Source organism: Numida meleagris, chromosome 3, assembly GCF_002078875.1.
Source record: "Numida meleagris isolate 19003 breed g44 Domestic line chromosome 3, NumMel1.0, whole genome shotgun sequence".
Classification (NCBI taxonomy): domain Eukaryota; kingdom Metazoa; phylum Chordata; class Aves; order Galliformes; family Numididae; genus Numida; species Numida meleagris.
The window spans coordinates 81,751,672-81,764,646 of NC_034411.1; the positions used below are offsets into that span (position 1 = coordinate 81,751,672).

A 12,975-nucleotide genomic window follows, 5' to 3' on the forward strand; every position below is an offset into this window, starting at 1 on the left:
CAAATGCTGGCTTTTAAGCTTGATTTGTTGATATTGTTGAAAACAAATGTATTATTATAACATACATATTTTATAATGATCTGCAGATAATGAATCCAAGTATTAAAATATTGATGGAGTATATACTGTATATGGAGTATAAAAAATACAAATGTCACTTCTGATTTCCTTATTTAACATTAATTTAAAAGAGAAAGGAAATTCAATCTTTCACAGTTGCATATTACACTCAGAAAAATGAAAATTATCTCACTTTTAATAGAAACTAACTCAGAAATACATATCAACTGATTTTTTTTTAAACTCTGAAGGTAAAGCAGTAATGTATGAGTCACAATTCATAACAAAAGAAAGGAATTTCAATCTTACACAGTAGTATGCTACCTAACTTAGGGTTATATCCCAGTTTTGTCCTAGCAAAAAACCTCTCAAAAACTCATGTAATGACAGCAATACCAAACCTTTTATTTGGGTGCTAGCAGTTCACCAATATTGTCACAGAGTAAAAAGCCTTAAACAGTTGTTCTTCATCTAGAAAGTTTCCTTCAGCTTTTTGTATCCTATGAGCAGTACGAGATACTGAAGTTTCTATGATTGTTTTGTAATTTTTTTAAAGCATACTCACAGCAGGTAGTGCAAAGAAAGAAATGCCAAGTAGAGCAAATCCTGCAGAAAGCAGCCTTCCAAGCCAAGTAAGAGGAGTTTTGTCTCCATAGCCAATGGTTGTCAATGTGATCTAAAAAAAAAAAAAAAAGGAATGAACATCAAGGATTACCAGAAGTCCCTCAGAGGTTAGTCTGAGATTATATACGCTGCCTGAAACAGTTTTTCCACTATATAACCCAAGACACATGAAATACAGTTATTTCTAAAAGAGAAACATACATAAGTAACATGAATACATTTTTCTATGAAGACTCAATACAGTCTATGACTGAATAAAACAAATAAATAATAAACATGAGAAAAATACCTAAATAAGCAATAAATAAATAGTAGATCAGAAGGTCTGGGATTTCATAGCTGAATCAAATGATGGGAAATGATCTAAGTTGGGCAGAAAAAAATGTCCTTTTCAGTGGATGTACAGATGTTTCACCTGCTTTCAACAGGACTGTACATATTTGCACAACTACACAAATATAAATTACACAGAATTAAATAATATATATTAATATAAATTACATATCAGAGAAATATGGTAGCACTAAAAAGAAACTGAAGTTCAAAGACAGAATATTCAAATACAAGGAGTGGTCAGCAGTTGCATTTTCTACAAGTCCATCAGTCCAATTTAGGATAGGTCATCTTCTGAAACAAAAAAAAACCCTGCTAATCTAAGGCTGGAAGGAACTGTAAGAAGTTCGTTATCCTTTCCCCTCCCCTCTGACAGGCTCAGATAGACCTACATGACTCCTCACATAAAGATAAAAGATACTGCACAGCTCCAGGTTGTCCAGCAACCTTAGGCTGTTGGATAGTGTTAGCTCAGACCTGTGTGGGAAGAGGTCAAGGAGAAAGAAGAGTGCATCCATAATTCCTTCATGAGGACGGTCCAATGATAGGCACACCAAACAGATGTTTCAAAAGCTGTGGTGTGGAGGTCAGCACCGTGGCCATATAGCACCATGGCACAGATCACTGCACATGCAAATCACTAACTGCAGGCCGAGTACACGTACAGCAAGGATTGTTGGGATACTGGTATGTGGTTGTGGTCTACAAAGCATATCTCTAAGGCAAAATAAGGCCAAAGTTCTGGCTTCATGCCTATGCCTGGGATCTTCCCCAGTCTAAGGAAATGCCCTCCAGACTACCCCTGGCCTGGGAGGTGTGCCAGGCCCAAACTGGGGAACCAGACTGGCAGGACCCATAGGTACGCGAGTCTCTGTGCAGCAGCCAGGAGCAGGAGAGTCAAGCGGAGGATTTCTGAGGCTGGGTGGAAGACTGCAGGGACTGTGCTCAGGCAACAGCACACGATGTTAAAGGACAAAGATAGACAACGACCGGCTGAGTGCCAAGGACTCCAGGGACTGTTATTAACGGCGAACATGTGCACAGAGAATTATTTTACATCGTGTACCAAATGTGGGCAAGTTCAGGCTTAGCAAATATTCTGGCAGTAATGAATTCTTCAGGAAAATGCCTTCTAGAGACAATATTTTGCTTCCAGCTTCCTCAAAGTTCATTCTTATGAAAGACAGCCAAAGCAATTCTATTTAATGTAGGGGTCACCACAGGACAAAAGAAGGAAAGTCTTTTGGAAGTAATTAGATTTCAACTATTTAAGGCTCTGTAGATAGTAAACAGTGCCTTTAATTGCTCCTATTGTTGGGAACAAACTGCGGATGTAATTTACCCTCAGAAAGCCATAGTGACTGAAAGAAGAGTGAGCTGTACACGGCTGCAGCTGAAATTTCAAGTGGTTATCAAGTCTGAAGGTAGCAATGCTACCCTGGAGGGACACTCGGCTCTCCACCACCTTGGGTGCTTATCAGGTCTTGCTCTCCTTGCTCCTCTTCATTTCCCTGCCTGCATCGCCTTTTCACAGGTTTCCAACCCAGGAAAGCAGAATTACCATTTTTGTGTGGTTTGTTTTGGCGAGTTGAGCCAGCTCATGGAGACACCTAACAAGCACTAGAGCCTGCACAAGGCAGGCAAAGGAAGCACGCTACTGAGACTGAGTGATAACAAAGCAGATGAGAATGCAACCCCCTTTCTTTCTGGCAGAGGTGAGCTGTTGCAACCATGTTCTTGAACTTGCAGAGGGGCTTGGTTTGGTTTTATTTTGTTAAGCAAACAGGGTATTCCCAGCTCTTAGCACTAGAAAGCAAGTGCAGAACAGTCAAGCTATTAAGATCCATAGAATAATGAAGCACTTGAACAAATGAATCCTTTGAATAGATGTTCCTCAAAATTCATTTCCAGACAAATCATCATGAAGCAGTTTGCAGCTCTGGAATGAGCCCAGTTACTTGGTTTCAGTCCAGCTCCCTGTCTCTGTTAGATGCTGGAAAGTACAGAGATCTCTCCTGCCTGGGCTGACAAGAAGGAAAACAGACCTAAGTGTCTCTGCATATTAATGATATTGCCACCTAGCATCTTCTGAAATTATCAAAGATAAACTTGAAACTTTGAGATTTGATGTCTGAGCTACACAAAACCAGGAACTGTCCTACAGAACATATCTATGGGATTTCTCCAAAGAAAAGAATACAACCATATTAAAGCCTTTTTCCCCATTCTTTTAGGTCATGAAGATGTCTATGCATATCAGTGGCTTATTGCTCGTTTTGGGCTCTTTTATCTCAGGATAGTCTTTACACTGACACAGGTGTCAGAACCATACCATATCACATTACTTGACACCAAATAAATGGATTTGATCTTATTTTATATTCCTCTGATCACACAACTAAGAAAATATTTTTTCAGATATCCTCATGGTCCAGTTCAGAAATAAACCTCGTCATCTTTGCTAGTTCTGCAAGCAAATAACTGAACATCAGGCCCTGAATGGCATAATCTTGGGGTAACATTAACTGAATGTAGTGTGGAAAATTACTGGACATGAGACCATGATAGCATGAGAAAATGAGAGATGTGACTGATAAGAAAGATGCTGACAAAAGTTACAGCTGGTACTAGGAGGGAAGGTTGGATCTCATGGGGAGTTAAGGGAGAAATGACCTTAAGTTCAAAGACAACTGGATGAGAGTATTGGGAACTTTTTGAGGATTCAAGTCTTGCCAGGACAACAACACCTAAGTAACAACAGCATTAATACTGTACAAGACCAAGAGTAACTAGATCACCGTATTAGAAAGAAGAAAATCTGGGTACGGGTATAACAAACCTGTGGAAGTAAGTAGGGATGAGTTGTTGATCTGGGAGGAGGCTGGGGCAGAGAGAGGAACATGGTGAAAAGTATCAAGAAACAGTAGAAGGGAAATTGTAGTGTGGGGATACCTGCTGAACAGCCCTGTGTCTGTCTGATCATCACAGCTTAAATAGAGGAAAACATACCAAACATTTTACTTTCTTTGGTTAGAATTCATTTCACCTAGCTTGAAACATAAAGTGTTTTGGAGTTTTAACATGATCTGGTCACCCAAACTTGCATGATGGAAAGGAAGATTCCTTCAGAAGGTAACTCAACCTATCCTAAAATGCAGGATTGGACAGATAAGTCAAGGAATGCAGCTAGACTCAAAAAAACCACTGTGATAGAACTTGTGTTCTATCTCATTGCTAGAACTAATAAATGTGCTAATACTAAGTGAGGTGATACAATAATGAATGAGCTTATATAACCTAGGTGCCTTCAATCAGATGAGATAGGACCCAGCGGGCCTCCCTCTTCTCTAATATTTTTTCTGACATAATTTTATGTTCTGCTAGCAGTACTTACCTTTTGAATCTTTACCTGACATCAATTAACTGAAATAAATTTAGTTCAGACTATCATCACATTAAATTTGAAAAACACCATCAATATTGACTCATTTGAGCTAGTAACTGTGACAGTATTATTCACTGTTGTAAGCTGTAAGCTGTTTTGTTCACCTGCAGGTCATGGTCGAGTGCCAGAGCCATTCTGTATCCAACTGTAACTACTGGATACTACTAGAAAATAATGTTTTATTAAAAGAAACTCTGTTAAATGTGTAGGAGAGACAGAAATCTTAATTGCATTGCATTTGCAGGTAAAAGTAAACTAAATGCTGCTATGAACATGATTAGTTCTAGCTAACACTAACACTTCTCAGAAAATCATGTAAGGTTTGATTTTGAAAGACCTACATTTTTTAATGGACTTTTTGTTCCCATACAGTTTACTTATTTCTTTCTGTTAAACCATTTCTAGTAAGTTCTGAGCTTGAACTCTTTGTACAATGCATACTTAAGGCTGTGTTGAGCAGCACCATGGGGACTCCAACTGTAAGAATATTCACAGTAGAAACATTAGCACAATGCTTAAACTGCATGCTGCACAGTACAATGTGCAACTACAGTGCAGTATTCAGATGCAAATTAGTATGCCATATCCTGCCTTTTGTCTCAGTGCAAAGTTATGGGCTTTAAAAATGAAATTCATGAAATGACCTTAGCATGGTACAGCCCTCAAATAATTGGAATTAATGAATGGGCTAATTGCCACATGCTGGGCCTGGGCCTGGGCCTGGGGAGGAGCGTAAGTGCCTCTAAGAGCTTGAAATTTAAGAAGACAATTTGCACCTGACTTCCATGCAATCTTTTCTTTCTTCTACTTCTGCCATCACAGAATTCAGTCTGGGATTTGGTAGATATTCTGTCGTTTAAGTAAGAGCAACTTTTGCAAATAAACAAATCAATGAGACTAAGCATTGATTTCCCCTAGAATGCCACACAATCTGACCTTTTCAAAATCTGCATGTGGGTTACTCTGGCAGTAAAAACAACTCATGACTAAGAAGCACGTTATGCATTTCCCACATACTGTTTTACATATTATACCAAAAATACTATTATTAAAATGGCAAAGATAACAGGTAAAGGGGAACACAGATTTTCAGTAATGTTGTGCACTTAAGCACATTAAAAATTTAAATGTATTCATGTCACACACTGGGGGAAAGTAGAAAAGGCACAGAAACATACAATACAGATTGTTTTCAGGTTTTTGATTATAATTTACTGTTTTTCCTGCTGATGTCAAGAAAAGATTCCTATTTTCTCAGTTGCACTACTTATCTGACCTATGAGTCATACTTTCTAGCTTCATAGTATACAAAATATTTTAAGCACCACTTAGTACAATGATTATTTCTTAGCAGGGTTTTTCCATAAAAAAATAGCAGTCAGCAGGTAGTGCAGAAGTAAATTCTAAAATAAAGATCATATTCCTGCTGTTAGAGGTGCTCAGGAGGAAGGATGTGGATCTGATGTGAGCCTCAGTTGAATGTTGGAGTTCAGGTCTGCATCTTTCCCAGTCTTTGTGGGTCTATGTCCCCTCAAAAGTGCCTGCTGGCACACGGGTACAATCCTGTGCTAAGCCCCAAATCTCTGCCTACCCAGTGCTAAGTCATACGAGGCTTTGCAAAGATGTAGGAATTGTTTCCTGGGAAACTGAGTGGCTGAAAACATACACTCCCAAACCCGCGTGCCACAACATCCCACCTGCATGATCCAAGGAGGGCCTCTTGCAGGACTCATTGCCAACCAAAAAAGGGAAATGGTGTTTGCAGTCTGCTGGAGACTGGGTACCTATAGGCAAGGCCACTGGCATCCCAAGCCAGATGCTTCACAATTATGCCTACGCAGACAGGTCAGAAAGCTGTAAGCCAAATCTGAACCTCAGCTTTTGGAGAAAAGAGAACATCCTCCTGCTCGGGATCAGTTATTTCAGTTACAGATAGAGAATCCACAAAACAAACAGTTGTGGTGAGACTGAGGGCAAAACCTACTTTGATGGCTTTAGCCAATGTGAATCTTATGTGCATTCACATTACAGAATAGAAACATGTATGTTATTAGAGATTTTGCCTTGACACTCTTAAACAAGTTTCAGGAAAAATATTTCTGTCCTTTTGTAGATGTGCAAAGAAGAGCCATTAGGTCTGGCTTTTCCCACCCCAACAGTTTTGAGCATGAATACAATACAGTCACTATGGAAGATATGTAACAAATGATTATTCCTAGGATGAACACATTTCAAACAAACATACAGGCTAGTTATACTAATAGGAAATGACCTTGACCTTTGCTCAAAATGTGAATGAAACTTATTAATTTTTCTTCTCAAAGATTCAGTGCATTTTGGAAAAGGCTTTTTAATAGCTCTGAGTCTGCAAATACTACTGAATCCAAACAGAGTCCATTTCAGCAGAGGATCTGAGGTGAGAAAGCTTCATTTCTACATCTCTCTGATGAGGAAAGGTGGCAGAGGTTGCTTCAGCTCTCATGCTTATCCCAGGAAAACTGGGATAAGTGCTCCTGGTTATGTCAGCATTAATGATCTCACAGGTATCATTCCACTATCCAGACACTATCAGAGCTCATGGTGTTTGTTCCACTGAATTAGAAGGACAAAAAAAACCCCAAAACAACAACCAAACCCCTCCCCATTTTTTTTACTGCTCGGCAATAGCTCTGCAATAGGCTTTGTTGGGGCAAGTATTCTAGCTGCTGTTCAAGTAACTCCCACATAGTACAGAGGTCTAGCTCACTACAGAGCATATTTTAGAAAAAAATAAAAATAAAAAGCTATACATTGGGCCATAAAAGAATAAATCAAATACTTAGACACCTAGGTTGTCATTACTTCATTGTTCATTTAAAGCCTAGTTTATTTAAACATGTAAGCATTCATATAATCCTCCTACTTTTGGAAAAGCAGTCAGGTACGTACTTACATCCCACAGATTTCAACAAAGTAAAAGCAAGTGATTTGATAGTTAAGCAAGACCTTAAACGCTCAACTAAATCAGAGCTTTTACACCTGTAAAAAAGACTGGAGAACACTGCTGCACCAGAATATTTATTCCTGCTTTTTGTCCTCAAGGCACAGGGAAGGAGAAACAACTTCATACTTCCTTTCACTGCAAAGCTGATGTAAGAATTTTATTCCCACTTTCCTGACACTTCTTGTTCTGCAGCTTATAGCTCTCATTTGGATCAAAGCAGCTCCTTGTGGGACAATACTACAAAATGTATTACTGAAAAGATCTGGTTTAAAAAATAAAATGCTTTCTTCTCTTGGAGGTTTGGTGATCTGGTTTGCAGCAGAAACTCATAAACAGCTGTTCTGCAGGATGGAGTAAAATGAACTATGGATGTACAAATGAATAGCTGGAGTAGGAAGACTCTGAGACCAGCTTTCTGCCAGTGGAAACAATACACTGAACATCTCACTAAGTTAAAATCAACAGCAGGTGAAATCCAAAGCACTCGAGCATCATGAAGCAGTGCGTATTATTTTTGTATACTTACTGTGCCCCACCAGAGAGCATCTGCATATGTGGAGAACTGATTATTTGCATCTTTTTCCACCAGATAAACCAGGAAAGATGAAAAGATGAGTACTAAAAATCCTATGTACCAGGCTGTGATTAATTCCTAGATAAAACAAAGCAGGGATTAATATCCATTTGAAAGACTGAACAGAATGGCATTTTGAGGAAGACACAGTGAAAATATCTATATACTTTTTTTGGCCTTTCAGTAGTTAAAAGTCAAGTGCTTCCCCGCTGATGCAAATTTTCTCTAAAAATGGACCAAATCCACTCCTTTGATGCTCCAGGAACCTCACCAAAGTATGCATAATTACAGTAGCACATCAAGTCCAACATTTTCAACATATTCCAAAACCTTTTAGTATTTAATATGGTGACACATAACTGTGTCAATGCCCAATACAACTGATCTTATTTCGGGAAATTCTAGATTCTCTGCTCAAAATTGGTAAATGTTTATTTCCTTGGATTCTTGCTGAATCCAGTGAAGACCTCAAAACCAGCACTTACATACCTTGCTATGTGCATAAACTACTGAACCTAATAATTTCCAAGTGCCTCCTCTTCGGTCCATGCGCACCATACGAAGGATCTGTAGGAAACGAAGACTTCTCAGTGCTGATGTTGCAAAAATGTTACCCTGAGTTTTTGCAGAAACAACTGCTATTGAAGCGATGAGAACAATGATGTCTGAAAGAAATACATTATAGAAAACATTAATGTCCACGTACCAATCAATAACATGTATTGTTCATGAGCTGACGGGGGACAAAAGAGAGACTACTGTGGTGGGTGGGAATCCAAAGCACAGAGTCCTGTTTGAGTCAGGGATGTGAAGTGAGGGCTGGAGTCAAAGTATGCCCTGGGAGATCTCTAGGGTGAAAACTGCTGGTAGACATTTTGAAAACATATGAATAAGAGGAGCAGAGTTCAAGGACCATCATGATTGAACTTTGAAGACTGGGGTAGTACCTGTACAAATTAGTAGATGGTCTTGAATTTTTTCCCCTTTCACAAAGCAACTTTCCAACTGAAAAGCCAGGAAAGAAAAGAAAAAAACAGAAAATAGAGCCGCCTCAGTGGTGAGAGTCCTGTGGAACCAGACTTATTAGTTTCCTGTGAGTACAAACACTGTTCAGATACATAGTTTCTGGATATAACTCCCCTGATGTACCATTTCCCGGAAAGGAAAATATATAGTACTGGGCACTCAGAAGCATTCTTTTAGTTGGCAGCCTGGCAAGATTTTTTTGCAGCCTAGCAAGTGTTAGGATTTATTTCTTCGGGTCACAGATTCAAACTGTGAGAGCGAGTTTGTTCTGCATGAACTAATCAGCCAACTGCCCTTTGAGCCAGAACAGCATTTAAAGGGAGATGAGAAGATAACAGTGAAGGCACATGGATACTGTGAGAAGGAATAATGTTCTTTTGTGATGATTGGGGCAGACATACTGGTGTGTAGAGAATGGAAAAGGACAGAGCAAACTCTGTTACTTCACCACCTCTTCATTAATTTCCTGACCTTCTTTAAAAGCTTGAAGTCTTTTTTTAACAAAGTACATGGTTTAAATCTTAAGATTTTGTGCTGTTTGTATGCTAATATGCAAGAATAATCTAAAACCATATCCACAGGTGAGAACTTCATGCTGATATGAGTTTTACTTCTTTTGTGTTAGGTATGAACACTCATCTTGTGCCAAGATGGCTTTGCCATCTTACCATACTATTAATGGTACAGACACCTTTGTGGTTCAAGGAGTGTCCCGTTAAATTGCAGAAATCCTTGCCGCAAGTCAGTAGAAGTTTACATGAGTTCAAAACCAACTGGATAATCTCAGAGGAGAAAACTATCCAGGTCTAATAAACACCTAGACCCTACTTCTGGCTCAGGAAGTCTCAAAATATCAGGCACTAGAGGCTGAGAAATATCACTGCATGCTTGCCCTCCCTGTGTGATCTTCCCTAACCACCCATTACTGGCTAGTGTCGCTGTTGGACAAGTATGCCAGCCTGTGTTGACCTGCCTGTCTTCTGCTCTGACATTTTATAGTGCCTTTGGCTACTACATAGTTAGATCATATTTGGCTACTATATAGTCGGCTATTGTAAAACTGAATTTGCTTCTAGATGTAGATCTAACAACTTTAGAGAGCCAGGAATAGCAAATAGTATCCTGGGGTGTCTCTGCACAGTGCAGAGCTCAAGAGCATAGTAACCAGATGCAGCAGGTCTGGGTAAGAATTCAGAAACAGGATAATTGATCAGGAAAGGTTAAAGATGTCAACAATCCTAATGGAAACCATAAAAAGAAGTGTGGTAGGGTTCAGCTCTATGTTAAGACATTTAAAGTTGTAAGTTGTGAATCAGGTGTCTAAATACCCCATGCAGCACAAGCCAATCATGTCAACTAAGCGTGGCGTGCTAACCCTTAGGAAGGCTCCTGCTGACTGCTCAGCTGACTTGTGCTCAGGGCTTGGCACAAAAAGAGGATTGTTTCATCTGCCTGAATTTATTTGTCCAGTGCCATCTGAGATGCCCTAAGGCATCTGAGACATCCACTAGGTCCAGTAGATATGCCCTCAGACTTGAGAAGCCTGTGCCCTTCTGGAGAAGTAGCTGGAGAGCAGGGAATATCATGTAACAGAGGACACCTCTATTTATCCCGCTGAACTAAGCCCTAGATCTTGTCCAACTGGAAGTATGGATGTGCAGCACATACATACCCACCTACAAGCAAACTTCTATATTTAGGAGTGTTTATCTGGATCTGATGCTCCTGTATGGTGTGCTAAAAAGCCGTGAGCAACATGGACTGTGTTGAAGGAGGAGATTCTCTGGTTACTAAAAGAACGTCACAGTTAGCCTGGCTTGATCCACACTACCCTGAGCAGAACAGCAATGTAGCAGCCATTTCTATTTAGTGGGGGGAGCTAGCAGCAAATCAGGTACCATCCAAAAAACAGCATGCACTTCAGAAAATCAGTCTTAGAACTTGAAAAATATCATCCAAATATTAGGAATTATGTTTTTGGTCCAGAAATGTTTATGTGCTTTCAGTGAGTTGTGGTTTCCTTCAACTGCTTTCAACATGACTTATTTTTTTAGAAAAGCAAGTTATTTGTCTCTTCACTTATTCCTCCCCATACCAGGAAGTCCAGCAGCTTTTGTTCTAACAGTGCAAAAAATTCAAATTAATTCACTTCTCCCAGCACCACACAGCATCTGCTGGGGACCCCCCCCCCCCCCCCCCCCCCCGCCAGGAGAANGGTCTCTGGTCCCTTCTGACCGTGTGAGATGAAGAAGCCAACAACAGCGTAGCTCACATTTCCCTCTCTTTAGTATTGGTCGAAGGGAGTTACCTACTCACACAGCTTTCTAGATGGAGAGAAGAGATGAAGAGAGGCAAAGCAGAGAGAAAGGCGTGAGGGAGTGGGTGAGCAGAAAATGCATGGGCACATGCTGAAAAAGTTGGAGGAGGGAAGAGAGCCTTCCCAATCTACTGGTGTTTCTTTCACACCTTTCTCATTTTCTTCACCTCTTCACAATACACTCCTCCTCCAGAAAACCTCCTCAGGCTGGGAATAGGGAAGGAAAGAGTGTGTCCACTTCCGAAGGCAGCCCTCCCTGGATCTGTTTCCTTGGAGGCAGGCAAGCAGATTATTTCAGTGTAGTTTAACTTGCCAGGAACAGGTGTAAGATAAATCAAAATAAACCTCTCCAGGAATGAAAACAGAGTCCAAACAAAAAGCTGCAACAGTTTAAAGTCACTTCTGAATATGTTAAATTTGCTTCTTATCTAAGCATATCTGTACTGGAAAATTAAAAGTTAAATATGATTCTTTCCCCACTACATTTTTATCCAGCATAGCTCAAGTGTCATTTGCCCTGGCTTATAGGTAAAATCTCCACAGCATTCCTGCATTTTAAGAAGGCTTTAAGAAAATTCTATCAATATTTTCCTCTGATCTTTTAGGGACAAAACTAGAAAATCGGGAATTAAAAAACAGACAGAAAGTGGATTATGGGCAAAATCCTAATTTTATAGAATGAATTAGCAGTGTTTCAATTAACTGAATTGGGACTAAAGCATCACTCTATCTTGCTGTAAAGCACCAGGAAACACTGGAATGTGAATGAATAACGGGCATTATAGTTTCAGACATCCCTGACATGACTTACTAGAAGACAGAAGTTTCTGAAGCACATTTCTTCTTTGATTTTTTTCAAGCTAATATTTTGTGATCTTCCAAAATTTTAAGCATCTCCTCAGCTATGAGGTGGATTTTATTCAATCTTCAGAAATATCTCTCAAATCACTATCTTTGCAGATAGCATCTTCCCTCATTAACTCCAGTCTGAGATTCTGGATCTTCTTGGCAGCTCTTGCAGTGTTCAATTTTGAACACTTAATTTCAAATTAAATTGCAAGTAAAGTATTCTTTCATTTCAGACCTTACATCTAGTACAGCTCAACCCCCCCAAGATTACACAGAAGCTTTGTTAACAGTAACTTGGTAAAAGCTTTTTTATGTGACAGTCATTGTGTCAACACTTGATGGGCCCAGAAAAAAAGAAAACTGACGAACTTAGACTGATGTGTATAACATATTACATTTGTATATTGTCCAATCTCATTAAAATAGTGACATGTAAGTAAAGACAAGTGACTGAAGCCCAGTAATGCAAAAACCTGAAACGCAGCAATAGCTCATGAGGGATGCGCCAATCTGAGTTCCTCACTTCACAGAGGAGTGCTGATACTTGCAGCCATATGGGTTGCTGATGGACATATAGGAAGCATTTCTAAACTGTAAGTACTTCCAGCGGTCATGGCCTGACTGAGAGATTCCTAATTATAAAAAGAGGCCTCACAAATAATCATAATGGGTTGTTCTATTTGTCATGGCTTTTTCAATACAATGTCCCTACTATGAGCTTTCTGGATGCTTTAAAATTTTACAGCACCAGTTAAAGAACTTGA

General features: G+C 39.5%; 1 protein-coding gene across 1 annotated transcript in view; it reads right to left on the reverse strand.

The window, feature by feature from the left end:
• The window catches only part of KCNQ5 (potassium voltage-gated channel subfamily Q member 5), an 86,134-nt gene that overhangs the window by 41,161 nt on the left and 31,998 nt on the right, over nt 1-12,975 (reverse strand). The window contains exons 5-7 of the mRNA XM_021392013.1: nt 8,509-8,684; nt 7,972-8,097; nt 626-736 (exon numbers count right to left, since the gene is read on the reverse strand). Coding sequence (XP_021247688.1) covers nt 626-736; nt 7,972-8,097; nt 8,509-8,684 — 413 coding nt within the window. The remainder of the gene's footprint in view (nt 1-625; nt 737-7,971; nt 8,098-8,508; nt 8,685-12,975) is intronic.